The sequence below is a fragment of the Leucoraja erinacea genome, chromosome 19 (assembly GCF_028641065.1).
Source record: "Leucoraja erinacea ecotype New England chromosome 19, Leri_hhj_1, whole genome shotgun sequence".
Classification (NCBI taxonomy): domain Eukaryota; kingdom Metazoa; phylum Chordata; class Chondrichthyes; order Rajiformes; family Rajidae; genus Leucoraja; species Leucoraja erinaceus.
Genome location: NC_073395.1, coordinates 37601130 through 37625140, shown reverse-complemented (window position 1 = coordinate 37625140; position 24011 = coordinate 37601130). Strand labels below are relative to the sequence as shown.

The 24011-nt window shown below is 46.9% G+C and overlaps 1 protein-coding gene across 1 annotated transcript in view; it reads right to left on the bottom strand.

Moving 5' to 3' along the window:
• The window catches only part of si:ch211-272n13.3 (ankyrin repeat domain-containing protein 26), a 119573-nt gene extending 97629 nt beyond the window's left edge, over window positions 1-21944 (bottom strand). Inside the window, 6 exon segments of the mRNA XM_055650847.1 lie at window positions 890-1027; window positions 2518-2624; window positions 4405-4578; window positions 11818-11932; window positions 20616-21160; window positions 21840-21944. Of these exon segments, the coding sequence (XP_055506822.1) occupies window positions 890-1027; window positions 2518-2624; window positions 4405-4578; window positions 11818-11932; window positions 20616-20818 (737 nt within the window). The 5' untranslated portion in view covers window positions 20819-21160; window positions 21840-21944.
• Window positions 21945-24011: the final 2067 nt, after the last annotated feature.

Here is a 24011-nt window from a genome sequence, read left to right as displayed (position 1 = left end):
CAGGTTTACCATTATAGTGGAGCTAATCCGGGAAACAAATGAAAAACCATTCAACCAATGCAAGATCTACTTTAGAACCAAGAATACTTTGATTTGAATCGCTAAACTGCAGTAAACGATCATTGCTTGCATATGCAAACATTCAAAAGCATATAAAATGGGCCTCCGGCACAACATCTGGAAAATATAGGAACTCCACCAACCTGTCCCTAGCATACAATACTGCCCAATGGCAATAACGGTTCATGACGAGACCCTGGAATCCTATATCTTGGAAATCTCCTCTCAATGAAGATAAATATTGGTGATGAAATTCACTATCGTCAAGGATCCTGATCCACCAATATCCCTCCCTTTGATATAATTCTGCAGCATGTCTGTATAGCAGACATCTTAAAGTTAGAGAGACATACCCCAATACAGCCACAATCTTCCAAATCCACCAGCAACTCAACATCAGCTTCCTCTCCCCGACCAACATTCTCAGAACTGAAGCTCTGGGTATCGACCCAAAACGTCACCCATTCCTTCTCTCCAGAGATGCTGCCTGTCCCACTGAGTTACTTCAGCATTTTGTGTCTATCCTCTCATAATACTCATTTGGCCCCAATTGGTAGGCCGCATCAGTCTGATGCCAACAACTGAAAGAAACTCTACTTCCAAGTTCTGTCAGCAGGTGGACAAATTTCTCAAAGCCTCCTTGAAAATGAGTAACATCATCAGTGACCCGTGGGAATTCCTGGTTCATGCCACTCAAAGTACAGAAAGAGCATTTGGGATGGCATTAAGAATCTCACATCTACTCATTAGGGGTACACAGAAACCCAGAGAATGCCAAATTCATTAGATCAACATGAAGACATTCAGAAAATGAGACCAAGATCCTTACGCATGGTGGCCATTCATAAGAGCATGATCTTCAGCTGTCCATCCTTTATCTTCTTTTAATGATGCATCTATACCATAATGTAGAAGTAACTTAACCAAGTTAATTTGTCCATTGCTCGCAGCGATCATCAGGGCAGTTCTACAAGAGGCAGAATCAAGAAGATTCATAAATTATTGCCCAGTTATAAATTTAGGTTGCAGACTATATATAAAATGTTCCATTCCTCTTTGGCTGCTATATGCAGCTGACTCATATTTTGTTCACAAAATCGACACAACTTGAATGAACAATATCCATAAAATGGAACTTCCAGCGTGTGCTGCTTCGATAGCAGCCTCACCTACAGTCTGTCTGTCCTTTGCGTCTTTTTTGTGTGATTTTTTAGTGTGTTTAAAAAGTATGTGTTAATTTTCTCTGGTTTGTTTTATGTTGGGGGGGTTGGTGGGGTGGTCGAAGAGGGGTCGGGGGAAACTTGCCGGAGATGCGATTGTTTTCTGGATCGTATCACCGGTCGCTCTGCAGCCTAACATCATGGAGCTGGAGGCCTTGCTTGGAACTGATTTAGAACCCGAATTTTTAGGCATTTTCCCCATAGTGCGCAAATATTGTCTGTTATGAATTGAGTGTTTTTAAAACATGTGCTCTTACTGATCAATAGGCTTTATGCTCTATGCCTTAGACTTTATTTTGCCTTAAAGCACAAGCTAAAAAAATCAACAATAACAATTCACGATAACAGGATGTGATCTCCGCCAGTGTTGTTCAACAAAACCAAGAAAATCTAACCCATGTATCAAAAGACTAAAAGAGCATCAAATCAACATTTTAGACAGTGAAGTCTGGAGTTACTAGCCAAACTGCAGAATGTTCGTGTAAACGGTTTTGCTTTCTTTGAAGAAATTAAAGTGTAGTTTAATATTGTCGTGAGACCTTACATGCAAGATGCTTGAAAGGTCAGAAAAGGCAATGCTCTGATAGACCTCAGCACTTCTCAAGTTATTAAATCAGTGGTCTATTAAAATATCTTAAATTCACTGATGTCAATGAACATTACTTTTCTTTTAGCACTTGGGCTTGTATTCTTCCCTTAATCAGCAATTGAATGCATGTAAATCTGTGAAATTCAAAGCTTTTAACTTAAGAGACATTTAGCAGATAGGTAATACAATGCTGAAATGGAGATATTCCCTTGCTTTGTGATGGTATTTCAAATATTAAAGATTACATTCCGAAAAGCTAGTTGCTCTTGATGATTGGCATTAAAATGCATATCCTACAATTAATCACCATGGAGAACCTCACTGAATAAACCAGATTTAATTTTATCAATAGATGAAAAACAAATTCTGGTTGCAATTAGTAAATGGCATGGAACCCATTTAAAAAATCAAGGCCAATATGGTAGAACAATCAGAATGAATTTAAGTAATGGAATACCAGTAATTTCTCTCAACTGCTTTTGCATGTGGACTCATGTTATTGATAACCAGAAAGAATAGTATAATCAAAGCAAAAACCAGTGCTGAATAGGTATTATTTCAAAGCTAACAAAGTAAAACTCGCAACAAAAAAATCATATGCATATTTCTCTCAATTTCTTAACATAGATTTATAATGTGTAAACTTGCCTCCCAGTTCTGTCCCTGGCATTCACATCCGCACCCTTTTTAAGAATATATTCTGCCATTTCTTGATGTTTAGCAGTAATTGCTAACAGCAATGGAGTACAGCCATCCTTTGAAATAAACAATTGATAAAAGTCATTTAAATATCACAGAATGATTAACAATTATAGAGGTTACAAATGTGTTACATAATTTTCACATCTTACTAGAAACTGGTATCAACTTATAATTTTGTTGAAAGATCTTTAAATTCGAACACAAGTTCCTAAAATAATAGATTGAGGTCTTGGTGATGGAACTTTACATTCAGTTGCAATCTTATAACAGCATAATCATGATGTGATCCATTTACAAACATGTCTTAAAATGTCTTCATTTTCCCAAAGCTATTTATGGTGTTTTGTATTATTTTTCTGAATACGAGGGTCAATATGAAAAGAGGTGCCTTCAGTGAGAAACCTTCCTGATGTCTCTAATTCATGAGGAAAAGGTTTCCCCAACTGTACTGCTGGGTTTTGATACAGTGACGATGAAAGGAATGAAAAGGATATTCATATATGACTTCAAGGAGGATAAGGAGTCTACGAAGTTTTTGTTCATACTGGCAAAATAATTCTTGGATTTGTGAAGTGCTTCCGACTCGTGGACTTTTAGCATCTCCCTCAGAGCTCGCTTTCTCACCATGCCTTGAATTATCAGAAATTATGGATCCATTACTGTCTCATTATCCATCTTTTCATTATATAGAGAACTCAGGGTAGCAATTTAAGAAGGAATTTTACGACCTCTAGCATCTCTAAGAACACAAGAAGTGGGGTAATCCCAGAATTACTGGTTTGGGTGGACGGAAATGTCAGTCAAATTGTAAATAAGGAAAATAATCTAAAAGCCCGCTACTTAAGTTGCAGAAACAACACCAGGAAAACATCAGTCATTGTAATATCATAAAATGGGTTAAATAGAAAAACTAAAAAAAGGTGGCGATGATGTATTAACTTTGAGCAATCAGGAATTAAAAATTGGTTTGAAACTAAGCGTGCTACACTCTATCTAAATTTAGAGAAATTAACTACAGCTCTGTGAAGCTACCCTGATCTGCCATTAATCAGAATAAAGTTCAAAATACATTGGCATAAAAAAGATTATTTATTACATTGTCAAGAGTTATTAATGTAGCTGCACCTGCCCAAAATATATACGCACTTAAGACATAACAACTGATTAACATTAATGAAAATGATTGGTAATTCCTTTTAGGCAAAGTGATCGCTCATTTCAAATGTGAATTTTATTAAGTGATGAAGAGCAGATACTAGTTTTATTGTGAAGTCATATAATATGTCAAGACTAAAAACATTTGAGACATAAAATAATCTACTTTAATAACTTAGTTCAAATAAGGCTAGATATCTAGAATGATAAAATAAAGATTAGGAATGCATGTGACAATTCTTGCAATTTGTCCATTTTAGTTTGGGAATCAGAGATATTGTGTTTTTGTATAGCACAAATTATTTGTTATCTGATTATACTGCAAGCAATTCATTATGGTAATTTAATAATTAAATATAATATTAATTTCCAGGAAACCATTACAAATGTAACTGAGATTTGGGTTGTCTAAAAAAGACATCCAATTTATATTTACATATAATTTTAATTCTATTTTAATTTGATTTGATTTGATACTATAATTGCTTTGGATTCAGATTCGACAAAAAACCCTACTCAAGTATACTAAACTGTACACGTGTACATATAAATTGGCAGCATCTTAATCTGCACCTAAACACACACTGTAAGAATTGACAGGAAACAGTGATAATTCTGCATAATTCAGAAGATACGAAAAGATTACTGTTATTATTACAAAGAAATTAAAACAAGCACCTTATCTTGAGCATTTATGTTTGCCCCATGCTCCAGCAAGTGCATTACCAAAGAGATATTAGGGATCATGGCAGCAAGATGCAGGGCAGTTTGTCCATTAATGTCCACCAAGTTGGGATCAGCATCATGGCCTAGTAAGATAACTGCACAATCCTCCTGTTCACACTGTACTGCCTGTTTGATGAGGTAACAAAAATGTTTATGCAGTATTTTATTCCACAAATAAGTACATTTGAAGCATAAAAACAGATGGCAATTGTTTTGCCAACATTCTGATATTAGCGAGATATTCAGGATGGGACTAAGAATCCATACTATTGATTGAGATAAGGCTGGAGCAACTCTAGGCAGTGACCTCGGCCCAACCATCTTCATGTTGTAGTGCGTGGGACTCAAAAGGAAGCACGAAGTCCAGTGTTTTGAGAGGCACCTTTAATTATATTCCTCCCGTTTGTAGGGAGGTCCAAATGAGAGAAAAATGGCACCCAAATCCCTGCCTTTAAACCCTCTGGTTAAGGACCGCCTCCGGATTGAACCACTCCCGGGCCGAGGGGTTCGACAGTATGATGGTGCGACCCTTGGGAGCCACCACAGGACCCCCCCGAACCCGAGGCACGAAACGCACCGGCGGGCACACGACCCGGCCGGCCCGCATGCGGAAGTCAGCAGATTGAGGGGCTGGCGGAGGCATAGGTGGAGGGACAGGACGAGGGAATGGTCGAGGGACCGGCGGGAGGACAGGTGGAGTGACAGGCAGAGGGGGCCGTGAAGGGGGGGGCGCCCTCGTGGCCGAGGTTGGGCAACCAGCACCGGCTGGTCAATGTCCAGGTGCGCCGGCTTCAACCGGTCAATCGACACTGCCTCCGACTGGCCCCCCATGTCCAGCACAAAAGTCGTCTGCCCATGTTCCAGCACCCGGAACGGGCCCTCGTAAGGCCTCTGGAGTGGCGTCCGGTGGGCATCACGGCGCAGGAAAACGTATGGGCAGTCCCTGAGGGCTGATGGCACATGCGGGCGAAATGTCCCATGGCGGGACGTCGGGACGGGTGTGAGCCTGCCAACTCGTTCACGAAGGCGCTTTAGGGTGGATGAGGGCGTCCCCTGCTGCCCCGGCGCCGACGGCACAAACTCCCCGGGCACCGTGAGTGGTGACCCGTACACGAGCTCCGCCGATGATGAGGCCAAGTCCTCTTTAGGAGCAGTCCGGATGCCCAGCATGACCCACGGCAACTCGTCCATCCAGTCCGGGCCGGAGAGTCGCGCCTTCAGCGCTGCCTTTAGCTGCCGGTGGAACCTCTCCACCAGAACGTTAGCTTGCGGGTGGTAAGCCGTGGTGTGGTGTAGCCGCACCCCCAGCAAGTGAGCCATGGCTGACCACAGCTCGGAGGTGAACTGTGGCCCCCGATCTGAGATGTGAGCAGGCACCCCGAAGCGAGCAATCCAGTGCACGGACAACGCACGAGCGCACGTAGCCGTTGAAGTGTCGGCCAGCGGAATGGCCTCGGGCCACCGCGTGAAGCGGTGCACCATTGTGAGAAGGTGGGTGATGCCCCGTGACGGCGGGAGTGGCCCCACAATGTCTACGTGGAGATGGTCGAATCGCCGGTGAGGTAGACCAAACACCTGGAGAGGCGCACGGACATGGCGCTGGATTTTCGCCGTCTGGCACGGAATGCAGGTGCGAGCCCAATTGCCAACCTTGCGCAGACCGTGCCACATGAAACGAGCAGCCACCAGTGCCGTTGTCGCCCGAATTGATGGGTGAGACAGTCCGTGGATGACATCAAAAACCCTCCGGCGCCATGAGGCAGGGACGATGGGGCGCGGCTGACCGGACGATACATCGCACAGGATGGTCGCTCCTCCAGGACCGAGAGGGACATCCTCAAGGCGGAGGCCGGAGATGGCAGTCCGGTAGGCGGGCACCTCATCGTCCGTGAGCTGTGCCTCTGCCAGAGCAGAATAGTCAATTCGGGACGCCACCTCGAAAACGGCGTAGATAGCGGGGCGGGACAATGCATCGGCCATCCGGTTCTCCTTCCCCACGACGTAGCGGATTGACGTGGTATACTACAAAATGTAGGCAAAATGCCGCTGCTGACGTGCGGACCAGGGGTCGGAAACCTTTGCCAGGGCGAAAGTGAGCGGCTTGTGGTCCATGTAGGCGGTGAATGGGCGGCCCTCCAGGAAGTAGCGGAAGTGGCGCACTGCCATGTACAGAGCCAGGAGTTCGCGATCGTACGCGCTGTATTTCGTCTGCGCGCGGTTGAGATGCCAGCTGAAGAAGGCCAGGGGCCGCCAACCTCCGCCCGTCAGTTGCTCCAGCACAGCTCCCACCGCCGACTCCGAGGCATCCACCGTGAGAGCAGTCGGGGCATCTTCCCGTGGGTGCACACCAGTAGTACGGCCCGAGCCAGGGCCTCCTTCGCGCCGCCAAATGCAGCCACTGCCTCATGGGTCCATTCAACGGCTTTGTTCTGCCCACCCGCCAGGAGTTGATACAGAGGCCGCATGATGTGGGCCGCAGATGGAACGAAACGGTGGTAAAACGCCACTATACCGACAAACTCCTGCAGGCTGCGCACCGTGCGTGGGCGGGGAAACCGACGGATGGCGTCAACCCTGTCAGGCAGGGGAACCGCGCCTTGCGCAGTCACGCGGTGGCCGAGGAAGTCAATCTCGGCTACCCCAAAACGGCACTTTTTGAGGTTGATGGCCAAACCATGTTCGCTGAGCCACTGACAGAGTTGCCGAAGGTGGGCGCAGTGCTCCTGCTGCGAGCGGCTGGCCACCAGGATGTCGTCCAGGTGCACAAATATGAAATCGAGGTCACGACAAACCCCGTCCATCAGGCGTTGAAAAGCCTGCGCGGCGTTCTTGAGGCCGAACGGAATCCGCGTGAACTCATAAAGTCCAAATGGCGTGATGATAGCCGTCTTGGGTACATCATCCGGGTGGACCGGGATCTGGTTATAACCCCGTACCAGATCCACTTTTGAAAATATTGTGGCCCCAGCCAAATGGGCGGTGAAGTCCTGGATGTGGGGTAAGGGGTATCGATCCGCGGTTGTTGCGGCGTTCAGCCGCCGGTATTCCCCGCAAGGTCGCCAGCCCCCGCTTGCCTTAGGGACCATGTGGAGTGGGGATGCCAATGGGCTGCTTGAAGGGCGGACGATCCCCAAGGCCTCCATCGTGCGGAATTCCAGCCGTGCCAGACGCAGTTTATCTGGCAGCAGTCGGCGCGCTCGTGCGTGGAGAGGTGGGCCGGAAGTTTGGATAAAATGTACCACTCCGTGACTGGGGGTAGATGACCAAAACTGTGGGGTCAGGATGTCCGGGAACGCGGCCAAGATCCGCGCGAAGCGGGAGTCCACGGACGACAGGGACCGTCCCACCAGCTGATCCAAACGCAGTATGATCGGCTCCAACGTAGCGGCGTTGACCAAGCGCTGACGCCTGACGTCCACCATGAGGGAATGCGCCCGGAGGAAGTCGACCCCGAGCAATGGCTGGGAGACATCAGCAATGGTAAACCGCCACGAGAAATGGCAGGAGCCAAAAACGATCGGGACCATGCGCATTCCATACGTGCGGATGGGGCTGCCATTCGCCGCGGTGAGGACGGGCCCCGCTTACCGGAACGAATGTCGGCCAGCGAAGGGGGCACGACGCTGAGCACCGCTCCAGTATCCACGAGGAAGCGGGTCCCGGAGTGCCGATCCCAAGCGAAGAGGCGGTGAATTTGGCCGGCCGCCATAGGGACTATTGGCAGCCGGCCCAGGCGTTTCCCGGGGACGTGCATGGCTGGCGGCATTGTCGTGCTGCAGCACCCCAGCGCTGATGGAAATAGCACCAGCGCATCAAGTTTGTGTTACTTGGAGCTTGCCTGCTCCCGCTGGTGGTGCCTGCAGCTTGCTGGTGCTGGACTACAGGTGCAGTACCCCTCACTGCCGCTGGGGGGCGATCGTACGGGCCATCGGGCTGGAGCTGTCACTCCTTCCACAGCTCCCCCGCCCCACCGGAGGAAATCGGGAGCTGCCGGGGTGACGTCATCGGCGTGCCTGCCGACGGCCAGCGCGTTGACGTCATCAGGGCGCGTCGGCCTCAGCGCGACCCCGTCTCTGCTGACGGCCAGCTCATTCACATCATCAGGGCGCGCCATCCACAGCGTGTCGGCGCGCCTCCCGAGAGCCCTGAGGTCGGCAATCGAGGTGTCTGTGAGCTGCAGACAAATGTAGGCCGGCAGCAGATGCAGGTAGGTGTACTCAAACAACAGGCACGGCGCGTGCCCATCCAGTAGAGCCACCATCTCCTTTAGGAGGCTAGATGGCCGTCGGTGGCCTGGACCCTCCATATGCAGGATCCTAGCAGCACGCTCTATACTCCTTAGGCCATAAATCTGGAGCAGGAGCTCCTTGAGGCCGAGATATTTATCAGTGTCCGGGGGGGCTGCGAGGAAGTCCGTGACCTCTTCAACCGTGTCCTGGTCGAGGGCCCCACCAGGTAATAGAAGCGGGTGGCATCGACCGTGATGCCCCGCAAGTTGAACTGGGCCTCTGCCTGCTGGAACCAGATGAGCGGCCGGGTGGTCCAGAAGTTGGGCAGTTTCACCGAGACCGCGTCCAGAGGCAGGGCCGGGCCGGCCTGTGAGGAGGTAGGGCTTTCTCTTCTCGCCATCATGACGCCAATGGAGCGTCGGGGGTCACCAATGTAGTGCGTGGATCTCAAAAGGAAGCACAAAGTCCAGTGTTTTGAGAGGCACCTTTAATTATGTTCCTCCCGGTTGTAGGGAGGTCCAAGCGAGAGAAAGATGGCACCCAAACCCCTCCCTTAACCCCTGGTTAAGGACCGCCTCCGGACTGAACCACTCCCGGGCCGAGGGGTTCGACAGTATGATGGTGCGACCCTTGGGAGCCACCACAACGTGTTTATTATAAAAAGGAACTACAGATGCTGGTTTATACCAAAGATAGACATGGAAAATACTGAAGTAACTCAGCGAGTCAGGCAGCATCTCTGGAGAAAATGGATAGGTGACATTTCTGATTGGAACTCTTCTTCAGACCGATTGTAATGAAAGTTGGGGGAATAAATGGAAACAAAGTAAAAACAGGACTAATCAGGGTGGGTACCAGACGACCACACACAAGGTTCCCTGAGAGGCTGACTGCTGGCTGTCGACAGGTGTGAGACCAAGAGGGACACATAGTTGCAAACTGTGTAACTAGCCAACGGACTTTTAGTAGGGGGGGGTTGGAAAGAGAGGCGGAGAGGGAAGAGGGAGGCGTGTGTAAGAGGTACCTAAAATTGTAGAATGCAACGTTCATACCGTTGGGTGGTAAGCTACCCAAGCAAAATATGAGGTGCTGTTCCTCCAATTTGTGTGCGACCTCACCCTAGCAATGGAGGAAGCCTAGGACACAAAGATCAGTTTGGGAATAGGAAGAGAAATTAAAGTGGTTAGCAACTGAGACATCCAGTATGCCTTGGCGGACCCAGCGCAAGTGGTCAGCGAAACAATCGCCAAGTCTCGCCCATGTGCATGAGTCACATCGAGAGCACCTAATGTAGTAGATGAGGTTAGAGGAGGTGCACGTGAACCTCTGCCTCATCTGGAAAGAATGCTGGGGGTCCCAGGTTGGAGGTGAGGGAGGGGGTATAAGGTCAGGTATTACCTCTCCTGCGGTTGCAGGAGAAGGTATCTGGAGAGGGGATAGTTTGAGTGGGGAGGGATGAATAAACCAAGGAGTTTCGGGGGGAGCAATCTCTGTGGAAAGCAGAAAGAGATGGAGATGGGAATATATAATTAGTGGTGGGATCACATTGGAGGCGACAAAAATGTTGGAAGGATGTGATAGATGAGGAGGCTACTGGGGTGAAAGGCAAGGGCCAGGGGAACTCTGTTGCATCTTGGGGGGAGGGTGTGCAAGAGCAGAGCTACGGGACACAAAGGAGACATATGTGAGGTACCCATCTATGACAGAAGGGGGCAAACCCCATTCACTAAAGATTGAAGGCATCTTGGATGTCTTGGAAGACCTCATCCTGGGAGCAAATGTGGCGGAATTGAGAGTAGCAGACAATATCTTTGCAAGAGGCAAGGTAGGAAGAGGTGTAGTCCAGATAATTGTGGGAGTTGGTATTTTTGTAATAAATGTCAGTCGATAGTCTGTCGCCTGTGGTGGAGATCGAGAGATCATGAAAGGGGATAGAGGTGTCAGAGATAGTCCAGGTGAATTTCAGGGCACGGTGGAAGTTAATAAAGTCCACAAATTTTGCACGGATGCAGAGGTATCCCCTATGCAGTCGTCGAGGTAGCAGAGAAAGAGTTGGGAGACCGGGTCAGTGTATGCTTGAAACAAGGACTGTTCGACGTAACCAACAAAAAGGCCCAATGCGTGTGCCCACAACTACATCTTTAACTTGGAAAAAATGGGAGGAGTTGAAAGAGAAGTTGTTGTTGAGGGTGTGAACAAATTCCATTAGTTGGGGGAGAGTGTTAGTAGAAGGAAATTGGTTGGGTTTCCTACTGCATCCAGTGTTCCCAATGTGGGACCCTGTACATCGGCAAACTCATCGGCCATTTTGCTGAACACTTGCACTGGGTCCACCAAGGCCTACTGAATCTTCCGGTTGCTAACTACTTTAACTCCCCTTCCCATAAGGGACCATGTCTTCATTGTTCAAGGAGTTAGAATGTCGCACTACAACCGTACATGTCATTGGTGAAGCCACATTTGTAGTACCATGAACAGTTCTGGTTGACCTGTTCTAGGAAGGTTGAGGATGTTCCTGGAACTTTAGGAATTTGAGTTATAAGTAGAGGCTGGGTGGGCTAGGATTTCATTTCCTGGAGTGTAAGAGGCTGAGGGATGACCTTATGAAATCATGAGGGGGACAGATAAGGTGAATAGCCAGTCTTTACCCCAGGGGCAGAGGAGTCTGAAACTAGAGGGCATGGGTTTAAGGAGAAAGGGGAAAGATTTAAAATGGACCTGAGGGCAAAATGTGTGCAACATTTTCTACACAGAGGATGGCGTGTATATGGAACAAGCTGCCAGAGGAAGTGGTAGAGACAGGTACAATTATGGCATCTAAAAGACATTTGGACACGTACATGGATATGCAGTGTTTGTAGAGACATGTGCCAAGCACATGCAACGTTCAGTTAGCCAACTCGGTCGGCATGGATAAGTTAGGTTATAGCTCTATGATTCTGATTCAATTTACTACAATCTAGGAAGGATGAAAATTTGATAAAGGGTGCAAAAAGAGATTCAATAACTAGAATTGGCACCATCGAAGAAGGATTTTAACCATTAAAATTAGATTGCAGAAACTGGGATTGTTCGCCTTGGTCCAAACAGGATGAAAGGAGGTTTAGCCGAGGGGTTCAAGATCAAAGTTCCTTACCTTCATCAAAGGAGAGCGGTTTTCATTGTCACAAATATTCAGTTTTGATTTATTTTCGACAAGCAAAGTAACTACATCTGCATGTCCACGTGCACATGCAAGGTGTAATGGTGCTCTAGGAGGAAAAGTAATATATAATATGCTCAGTTATCACAAGTCAAAAATACCCTGACATAGCTGACAAGGGGTACGTAGCATTTTCAAAACAATAGACTAATAAGAGAGAATCTAACCAACTGCCTTTGGCATTCAATGAATCACCAGAGTCTCCAGTCTCAACTTTGTTGTCACCACTGACTATACACTCAACTGGGACATGCACATTAACTCCATTGCTGCAATAATAGATCAGATTGAGTCCTGAGAAAGTCACTCTCTTTTGGCACTTCAAGTTCTTCACACCATCTACATAGTACAAATCAGAGCATAAAGGAATACTCACAATTAGCCTTGCTGATTGCAACATCAACTCTCAAGTTTAACACCATCCAGTACAAAGTAGGCTGCTAGCTTGACATTCCCAATAACTACTCTAAGCAGTTATTCCCTCCATCACTGGTGCATGGTCTATAAACTGCAGTAGAATTATCTACCCAGGCTACTCCAATAGCACCCACCCACCATACTTGCAACCTTTTGCACCAAGGGCAAGGCAGCATGTGGATAGGAACACCTCAACTTGCAGGTTCCTCTCCAAGTCACACAGCCATCCTAACTTGGAAATATGCTCTCAATTCGTTGTTCTCCTTGGATCTAAATTGTGTCAGCTTGAGTGTGGAGGCTGATGATTTTGGATCATTATCCCATTAATATTTTGTTTCGCCTTCTTGAATAAAAGGGATTCTTATAATGTACTGGGTAATAATATAAAGTATTAGAAAAATTAACATACTGAGAAAGAATATATTAAGAAGGCTGACATTTTTAAATGTCACAAAGCATGGTTAAAATCTCTTTCAAGCTCTGGAAATAGCGGAAACAATGCAGACTTTGATCACTTTCAATGATCTTTCACGCTGGTGAAGATAAAGGATTAGAAGGTTGTTGATGTGTACCAAAAAGAGAGAAAAAAAACCCTTCAAATCAACTAGAGGCCTATTCTCTAGGAAAATAATGTAGAAAAATCATTGCAAATATTCCAAGTGGCAGTATAAATCAACATTTATAGATGCACTGGTTAATCAAGGACATAATGAATTTGTTAATGAAAGGTTACAACTGAACATCTTGAGGAAATAGTAAGGATTGTCACGAGCATGACGAATTGCAATTAATTTTCGCAAACCATCAACATAATAATAAATAATAATAATTTTATTTATAGAGCACTTTAAAAACAAACATAGCTGCAACAAAGTGCTGTACATCACTAATCATTGACAAAAAAGTTAATACACACCAAAAATAACAATCAAAAGAAATAGTAGGAAAAGACATGTAAAATAAAGAAACATCAAAAACACCACAAACAGAAGCAAAGCCTCAGGCATGGTCAAAAGCCAGGGAGTACAAATGCGTTTTAACACTGGATTTGAAGATGGACAGTGAGGGGGGCCTGTCTGATGTGCAACGGCAGGGTGTTCCAGAGTGCCGGAGCAGCATCAGAGAAGGCTCTATCCCCTCTGAGCCTCCGACTAGACCTCGGTACCTCCAGGAGCAGCTGACCAGCTGACCTGAGGGACCGGGCAGGAGCGTATGGGTGGAGCAGCTCAGAGAGGTAAGGTGGGGCGAGCCCATTCAGAGATTTAAAAACAAATAACAGTATCTTAAAATGAACCCGAAAGTGCACCGGGAGCCAGTGTAGGGAGGCCAGAATTGGCGATATGTGCTCCCTCTTTCGAGTCCCTGTTAAAAGGCGAGCAGCAGCATTCTGAACCAACTGGAGACGAGCCAGTGAAGAACGAGCAACACCAAAATAGAGCGCGTTACAGTAATCCAGCCTAGATGTAATAAAGGCATGGATTACTGTCTCAAAATGCTGCCGCTCGAGAATGGGCTTCACCTTCGCCAGCTTCCTTAGGTGAAAGAAGCTGGACTTAACCACCGCGCATATTTGGCGATCTAATTTAAAGTCACTGTCCATCCTAAAACCCAGGTTCACAATTGTTGGCTTCACGTACCTTGACAATGGACCTAAATCAACAAATGGAGGTTCACGGCAGCCATTGGGATCAAATAAAATCACCTCTGTCTTCTTTTCATTAAATCCAAGAAAGTTTAGGGCCAACCAGGACTTAATGTCATCAAGACAAGACAGAAGCGATTTTACAGAAAAGGCATCTTCCCCCCTCAGCGGCAAATAAAGCTGGGTATCATCTGCATAACAGTGGAAGGAGATGCCATGCTTTCTAAGGATGGAACCCAGAGGAAGTATGTACAGCGAGAAAAGCAGGGGCCCCAGAATCGAACCCTGTGGAACCCCATATGACAGGGGAGCGGAAGAGGATTCAAACCCAGCAAGGCTAACACACATGGTTCTGCCCGCCAGATAGGACCTGAACCATCCCATAAATAACATAGCCACACAAAACAAAGTAAAACCTACAGGATCCAAGATAAAGAGACATGATTAATCAAAACTGAGTCAGTGGTAGCAGGTAAAGAGTAACAGTTGACAGAGTTTTGATGGCTGCAAGAAAATATGCAGTACGGTTTCACAGATCTCAGTAATAGCCCCTTTACTTTCTGTGGCATTAATAAATGATTTGGATTTAAACATGAGGGTCAAAGTAGGCAGATGGCAATTTTACTAAAACTGGCCATGTTGTTGCTAGTGAGGAAGGACATTTTAACTACATGAAAACAACGAATGGTTTAGGTGGGAACAACAATGACAACTGGAATTCAATCGGACACAAGAGTTAATGCAATTGGGAAGGAACAGAAGAATGTTGATATGCACATAATCCACAAACATTCGATAGTAGTCAGACAATTAGATATGATGATTAAGAAGGAATTAAGGATTAAGAAGGTAGACAAAAATTCTGGAGGAACTCAGCGGGTGAGACAGCATCTATGGAGAGAAGAAACATAGAAAACATAGAAAATAGGTGCAGGAGTAGGCCATTCGACCCTTCGAGCCTGCACCGCCATTCAATATGATCATGGCTGATCATCCAACTCAGTATCCTGTAACTGCCTTCTCTCCATACCCCCTGATCCCTTTAGCCACAAGGGCCACATCTAACTCCCTCTTAAATGTAGCCAATGAACTGGCCTCAACTACCTTCTGTGGCAGAGAATTCAGAGACTCACCACTCTCTGTGTGAAAAATGTTTTCCTCATCTCGGTCCTAAAAGATTTCCCCCTTATCCTTAAACTGTGACCCCTTGTTCTGGACTTCCCCAACATCGGGAACAATACAATACAATACAATACAAATTTATTATCATTTGAGCCCCAGTGAGACTCAAACGAAATGTTGTTTCCACAGCCATACAAACAAAGACACTGTCTTACAGACATACACATAATTAAATTCACACAAACATCCATCACAGTGAAGCCACTGTGATGGAAGGCAAGTCTTTTCTCTCCCCTGTTCTCCGTGTCTCTCCCGATGTCCAAGCCCCAGGCGGGCGATGATGAGTCCCACGGCCATTTTAGGCCGCGCGGGGCGATTTACGGCCCCGCTCCCGGTCTGAAAGTCACAATGTTGGAGCCCCCGGCGGGCGCTGGAATGTCCCACGGCCATGAAGCCGTGCCGGGTGATGTACGTCCCGCTCCGGGTCGTTCCAACCCCGTGACACCGGCTGGAGAAGTCGCGTTGCGGGTGCTCCGGGAAGCGGTCTCTCTCTCTCTCCTCCCAGACCCGCGAGCTCCCGATGTCGCGGTCCACCGGACCTGCGGCTGCGGCTGCGTTGCTGGAGCCTCCGAGCCCCAGGAGTCGAGTCGCAGCAGCGAGTCACCGCCGCTCCCCACGCTCCGAGGCCGGCCACCCCCGACGATGGTGAGTCCGCAGATCCGCAGCTCCGCAGTCTCCCGAGCCCCCGGGTCGTTCAGGCTGGAGGCCGCTCCACGGTGCTAGGCCCCAACGACAGCCGAGACCCGACAGGGAAAAAGTCGGGTCTCCCGGACAGGGAAGAGATTTAAAACAGTTTCCCCCTCCCCCCCCCCCGCCCCCCACATTTACACATTTAAAAATACTATTAAAAAACAGCAAACACTACATTTAACTAGACAAAAATAAAAAAAAGACAGACAGGCTGTAGGGGCCGCTGCAACGGGTGAGTCGCGCCGCCAAACAACAATAGGCGATGTTTCGGGTCGAGACCCTTCTTCAGACTGAGGGGATTAAGAAGGGATTTACAAAGATTGTTGGATAAATATAACTTTTGAGTAAGGAGGAATTGCGGTATATGGTTGTGAGGTGGCAGCATATGTGGTGGGAAATAGATTGACGATGTTTCAGACCAGGACCCTTCTTCAGATCTGCTGAGTTCTTCGAGCAGTTTATTTTTTTGCTCAAGATTCCAGCTTCTACAGTCTCTTGTGATTGTAGTAATGGGAAATTGCTGTTTCTTCACACTGAACAAGGGTAAATAGTGATATTTCCTCTAGGATCAGTGCTGGGACGAATCTCATACAGGTATAAATTGATATTACTCCTTCAATGATGTGAAGAGCAAAATTTGCTCATTTTCAGGTGGCTAAAAAGATTACAAGTGTGTTACACAGTGTGAAGGATAATAATAATAGACTTCCAGAATACAGAGTTAGGCTGACAGGACAAACAAACAAACAAGTGGCAGATGACGGTTAACAATATAGTGGCAGAGATTTGATGGAAGTATTAGAGACTATGACTGGTCCAGACAAAGAATAAGATATTCCCATTAGCTGGTGTTTCAGAACCAAAGGGCACAAATTTAAAATTGCAGCCAATAGATAGAAGGATGTATAAGCAAGAAATTGTGACCTGGAGCTCATTACAAGTATGGCTAGAGAATATAGAATCAAACAAGAATGTCAAAAAGAGAATTGGATACACTCTTGAGAGTGAATAATTTTCAGAGCTGTATGACAAAGCAGGAGAATGGAACAGAGGGATTGTTCTACCAGTCATGACCCTCACTGAATCTGAAGATACTGTTGTTCATGTGTGGCAATGGTGAGGAAAGTGGAACCCATCTGAAACTGTTCAGAGTGCTAAGTCTGCTCTTCATTTCAGGGATGTGGTTGGCCAAGTCCAACACGGGAGAGCAGGGCTCAGGCTTGTCCCAAAAGCTCCTCAATGGCACAAGGCAACATCAGTGCAGAAGAGACGGCTCATGGTGGAGGAGGTGAGAAGACAGGAGGAGGCAGAGCGACACGCCAAGGCCGTCTCAATGGCCAAGCAGGGCCAATGGAATAACTGGGAGAACCTAGAAAAGAGGAAACTCAGCTGGCGTGACATCTGGCAAATGGATGGATCTCGGCTAAGTTTTGTCATCAGAGCCATTTTTGATGTTCTACCATCACCCCAGAACCTGAAGCAGTGGTTTGGAGAAGACCCAGCTTCCTCCCTTTGCCAAACACCTGCATCACTAAGGCACATTTTAACAGGATGCACCACGAGCCTCGCCCAAGGGCGTTACACTTGGCGGCATAACCAAGTTGTCAGACAGCTGGTATCGATCAGAAGCGAACGATCACAAGTGCATCCCCACAAACATCGGCAGGAAATGTCCACTTCACGACATTTGTACCAGCTACTCTACGACCAGTCCATTGAAGAACATGGGGGTGAGGGGTCGCTCCCTCCAGCAAGCAATCAAGTCATTATCAAATTCAAATTGGCTTTGGATTAAAAGGAAAGACAACAATTCGGCTGCAAGATGAAGACAGGAGGATATGGAACTGAGGGGGGTTGTACCTCGGACCCAGCTATCACCGTTGAGCCCTCTGGAGATGTTGTGGGCTTATCAATGAAACATCAAGGAAGGAGGGTGCCCACCTGATGACCCCGATGACGTTCCTACCCTACCTTTCACCACTCCAATCCCACTGCCAATATCAAGAGTGCCGACTTACTAAAGGGTTTGAAAACATCACTCTACTCAAGACTTCAAGACTGAAAGGCTGCTTCGAATGCGCAGAATTCTCTTAGGTTTTCAACTCAACATTTCATTCAGATTTTTCTTGCTCAAGTCTCTAAAGAGGGAATTAAACATACACTGCCCTCCATAATGTTTGGGACAAAGACACATAATTTATTTATTTCCCTCTGTACTCCACAATTTGAGATTTGTAATATAAATAATCACCTGCGGTTAAAGTGCACATTGTCAGATTTCAATAAAGGCCGATTTTGTATATTTTGGGTTCACTATGTAGAAATTACAGCTGTGTTTATACATAGTCCCCCCCATCTCATCACCTTTGGAAACTTTTATTGCTGTTTATCAACATGAGGACCAAGGTTGTGCCAATGAAAGTCAAATAAGCCATTATGAGACTGAGAAACAAGAATAAAACTTTGACATCAGCCAAACCTTAGGCTTACCAAAATCAACTATTTGGAATATCATTAAGAATAAAGAGAGCACTGGTGAGCTTACCAATCGCAAAGAGACTGGCAGGCCAAGGAAGACCTCCACAGCTGATAACAGAAGAATTCTCTCTATAATAAAGAAAAATCCCCAAACTCCTGTCCGATAGATCAGAAACACTCTTCAGGAGTCAGGTGTGGATTTGTCAATGACCACTGTCTGCAGAAGACTTTATGAACAGTAATACAGGGGCAACACTGCAAGATGCAAACCATTGGTTAGCTGCAAAAATAGGATGGCCAGGTTACAGTTTGCCAAGAAGTACTTAAAAGAGCAAACACAGTTCTGGAAAAAGGTCTTGTGGACAGATTTGATGAAGATTAACATATCAGAGTGATAGCAAGAGCAAAGTATGGAGGAGAGAAGGAACTGCCCAAGATCCAAAGCATACCACCTCATCTGTTAAACACGGTGTTGGGGGTGTTATGGCCTGGACATGTATGGCTGCTGAAGGTACTGGCTCACTTAACTTCATTGATGATACAACTGCTGATGGCAGTAGCATAATGAATTCTGAAGTATATAGATACATCCTATCTGCACAAGTTCAAACAAATGTCTCAAAACTCATTGGGCAGCGGTTCATTCAGCAGCAAGACAATGATCCCAAACATACTGCTAAAGCAACAAACGCGTTTTTCAAAGCTAAAAAATGGTAAATTCTTCAGTCACCCGATCTGAACCCAATTGAACATGCCTTTTATATGCTGAAGAGAAAACTGAAGGGGACTAGCCCCCAAAACAAACATAAGCTAAAGATGGCTGTAATACAGACCTGGCAGAGCATCACCAGAGAAGACACCCAGCAACTGGTGAAGTCCATGAATCGCAGACTTCAAGCAGTCATGGCATGCAAGGGATATGCAACAAAATACTAAACATGACTACTCTCATTTACATGACATTGCTGTGTCCCAAACACTATGGTGCCCTAAAATGGGGGGACTATGTATAAATACTGCTGTAATTTCTACATGGTGAAACCAAAATGTGTAAAAATGGCCTTTATTAACATCTGACAATGTGCACCTTAACCACAAGTGATTTTTTCCTATTAAAAATCTCAAATTGTGGAGTACAGAGGCAAATAAATAAATGATGAATCTTTGTCCCAAACATAATGGAGGGCACTGTAGAACACAGCACAGCACAGAAATAGCACCTTTGGCAAACACTGTCCGTGAAAAATATTATTTCAAGTGAAACTAATCACCGGCTGTACGTTATCCGTTTCTCCCCATTCCTGCATACCCAAGTGCCTATCTAAAAGCCTCTTAAACTCCAATATTGTATCTGGCTTCATCACCATCCCTGGCAGTACATCCCTGTCACTCAGCACTAAGTTAAAAAAAAAATGCCCTCACACATCTTCTTTAAACTTTGCCCCTCTCATCTTCAAGCTTTGCTCTCTAGTCTTGACATTTCTACCCTGAGAAAATGGTTCCCTATCTAAGCCTCTCATAAAATTACACCATCTCAGGAAGTATGAATATACCAACAAAACTACAGTGGACATTTCAAAGTTACTGAATTGTAATTTGCCAAAATATAGTAAGGGAAGAAAATGCTGATCTCCTATTCCGAGAGTCATCCAGAGAAACACAAAACATTCAGGTTCACAATATTAAAAATGGTCAAACAAATAATCCTCAGCACGGTGGCGCAGCGGGTAGAGCTGCTGCCACAAAGTTGCCATTGACCCGGGTTCCATCCTGACTTTGGGTGCTGTGTCGTATGCACATTCTCTTTATGATGACATGGGTTTTCTTCAGGTGCTCCAGTTTCCTCCCTCATCCCAAAAATATGTGGGTTTGTCGGGTAGATGGCATCTGTAAATTGCCCCTTGTGTGCATGGAGTGGATGAGAAGTGTGTAGGGAGGAATTGCAGATGCTGGTTTAAGCCAAAGATATAGACACAAAAAGCTGAAGTAACTCAGCAGGTCAGACAGCATGTCTGGAGAAAAGGAATAGGTAACGTTTGGGTTGAGACCCTTCTTCAGACTCTAACATATAGAACTAGTCCAAACAGGCGATAGATGGGTGGTGGGGACAATGGACCGAAGTGTTATTTTCTATGCTGCATCTCTAAACCAAACTAAACTAATTATGCAGTACTCCGGACAATTTCTGGCCCATTAGCTTCGAGCTAGGATCTGGTAAGGCTGTTGCAGATGTGACATTGAATTCCAATGACTGAAACATTCAATGCACTAAGAAAGTATACATTGCAACAATAAAAGTTTGATTGATATTGTGCTTTCTTACCTGTTTTGTTTATCCAGTTCATTGATATTATTTTTCTTAATGAGCTGCCGGAGTTTGGTCAAATCCCCAACAGAAGCAGCTTTGTGCAGCTTTCCCAAATCTTTCCCTTTCAATTCATAACCTACGAGCATTTCACCTGCATTGTCTGAAGTATTCGGTGAAAGTCTTTTCTTTTTCTTTGCAAAACTTAGTATCCTCCTCATTTTGTACGACTAATTAAATTCTGGCCAGGAATGGGTGGAAAATTCACCTACTTTTCCCGTATTCAGCTTGATCGGACAGAAGATTTTGTTTCCAAACAAAAAACCCAAATCATAGGATATCAGCAGCAGAATGTGGCTGCCAGGAAGACGCTGACCATTCAATCCCAGGATATCAGATTAGACGACTGATGTCTTTGTTTTTGCTGGTGCAATCACAAATGGTCCATGACATTATCCCTTTGAACAACGGCATGACTGATTATCCCATCAGCTCTTGAATCCATAATAGACAGCGATGATAACGTAAAGATTTCTTGGCTTCCCACTAATCCTGACAGCAACCTAAAAGAGTGACAGGCAGTTAGTTGTCAGTCAGTGTATACCTAAACGTGGATGATGGACCGAAAGGAGGGTGGTGTCGCGCTGACACAGAGAGGGGTAAAGTTATTCCACCACAACGGCCCCACGCTTTTTCCAGGCAGTGCAAATCTCCTCCTTCTCTTCCTTCTCCCTACCTCTCCCCCCCCCCCCCCCCCCCCCCCCAATATCTCTAAACCCCCTTCCTTCCTATACCCCCTATCCACCTTCCCTCACTCCTTTTGCCTTCTCCCTCCATATCACCTTCCCCCTATCATTCCCTTATTCCCTCACTCCCTCTGGACCCTCCTCCCTACCTTCTCTGCCCCCCTCCCGTCTGATTGCCCCCTCTCTAACTCCTTCCTACCTCCCTATCTTCTTCCTCCCTCCAGATCCTCCTCTCTCCGTCTGATCTCGACCCGAAACGTCACCCATTCCTTCTCTCCAGAGATGCAGCCTGTCCCGCTGAGTTACTCCAGCACTGTGTGTGTCTGTCTCACTCCCTCCCCCCTTCCCTATCACCTCCATCGCTCCCTCCAGATCGCTCACGTATATCCTACCAGATCCCCCACCCCATCTCTTCCTCCAGATTGCTCCATGGCCCGGTGGGTACATGACCTGACCCACACCGCCCCCAACCGCCGCTCCCCCCCCCCACACCCACCCATCGCGAGCCGAGCCGAGCCCGTTGGCACCAGGCGTCCCGCGCAGGCGCGCGCACCCGTGACGCCACAGCCGGGCGGCTAAACGCGCGACTCCAGCCACTGGGCGGCGGCAGAGAGAAGGCGGGGTAAGGACCTCCCCTCCCACTCACTCCCTCCCTTCCCTCCTCCCACCGCCCCTCACCTCCTCCTCCTCAGCTCTCACCTCCTCTCCTCCCCTCCTCTCCCCTCACTTCCCCTCTCCTCCCCTCACCCTCCTCTCTCCTCCTCTCTCTCTCCTCTCTCCTCTCTCCTCTCTCCTCTCACCTCTCTCCTCTCTCCTCACCGCCCCTCACCTCCCCCCCCCCCCCTCCTCCTCTTCACCTCCCTCCCCTCCCTCCCCCTCTCTCTCCTCCTCTCTCTCTCTCTCTCTCTCTCTCTCCTCCCCTCCTCCCCCCTTCACCTCCCCTCCCTATCCCCTCACCTCCTCTCACCTCCCCTCTCTCCCCTCCTTCCCCTCCCCTCACTTCCCTTCCCCTCACTACCCCTTCACCTCCCCTCCCTATCCCCTCACCTCCCTCCTCTCCCCTCACCTCCTCTTACCTCCCCCTCTCCTCCCCTCACTTCCCCTCCCCTAACTTCCCCTCCCCTCACTCCCTTCCCCTCCTTACCCCTCCATCCCCTCATCCCTGTTCCCTATCCCCTCTGAGGAGCCCCATTCCCTCAACTCCCCTCAGATTCAATCCCCTTCCCATTCCCACTCCATCCCCTCATCTCCCTGTTCTGCTGCTTTCCCCTCACTAGGAGCGTCGCTGGAGGAGGTCAACGGGACAGGCTCAGATCTCAATCACCTTCCCACGTTCCGGTCGAGACCTTATGTGAGAGAGGAGGATCTGCAGAGGAAGCTTTAAAGGGAGGTAGATAGGACACAAAATGCTGGCATCAGACGGGAGGGGGGCGGGACAGGCAGCATCCTGGAGTGAGAATAAGGATGATAGGGGGAACGTTTCGGGAGGGAGACCCAAAAGGAGTGACCTGAAGGTTTCTTCTGAAGAAGAAGGGTCTCGACCCGTAACGTCACCCATTCCTTCTCTCCAGAGATGCTGCCTGCCTGCTGAGTTACTCCAGCATTTTGTGCCGACACAGACCTTTCTGTCCCAGGCCTCCTCCATTGTCAGAGTGAGACCCAGGGCAGGTTGCAACAACAGCATCTCATATTTCGCATGGGCAGCTTATAACCCAGCGGTATGAACATTGACTTCTCTAACTTCAAGTAACGCCTGCTTTCCCTCTCTCCCTCCATCCCTCCCCCTTACTAGTTCTCTCGACCAATCTGACGATTACATTTTTATTTCTGCATGCTTCCTTGTCACCTTCTTCTAGCTAACAATTATCTATTCTACATTTCCCTTGATCTACGTCCACTTTGATGTTTCGTTTTCACACCTTAACCTTCCTTATCTCTGTGTCTCCCCTGACACTCACCGAAGAAGGGTCTATACCTGAAACGTCACCCGTTCCTTCTATCCAGAGAAGCTGCCGGTTCCGCTGAGTTACTCCAGCATTTGTAATAATACTCAAGCTGTACTGCTATTTAATAATGTGTTAGCTGAATTGATGTACCTTTAACTTTCCAGTTCATCTACCCACAGTAATCTTTCACATAAAGAATCTATCAAACCTTGTCTTTAAAGTGTTCAGTCTCTCTTTCCACTATCTTTTGAGAAAAACAGTCAAAGAACTAATGAGGCTGAGAGGAATATTTTAAATTCATCGCTGTTTTAAATGGGTGACCACTTTTTCCAAAACAGTGAACACTAGTTCTAGACTCTTGTACCACGAGGAAACATTTGTATCCACCATGTCAAGATCCCTCAAAATGTTTCAATCAAGTCATCATTCTTTTCTTGTAAATTTAAGCAGATAAAAGCTAGCCAGTTCAACCTTTCCTCATAGATGACCTGTGCATTTCAGGGTTCAGTGAACACCTTCTAAGTTCTTCCAACACATGCACATACTTCTTAAATTAGTCCTCCTTCCATTCCCAATCTGACCTTTCTGTCCTGGGCTGCCTCCATGGTCAGAGGCAGTACAAATTGGTGGAACAGCAGCTTGTAGACAAAAATGCTGGAGAAACTCAGCAGGTGAGGCAACATCTATGGAGCGAAGGAAATAGGCAACGTTTCGGGTCGAGA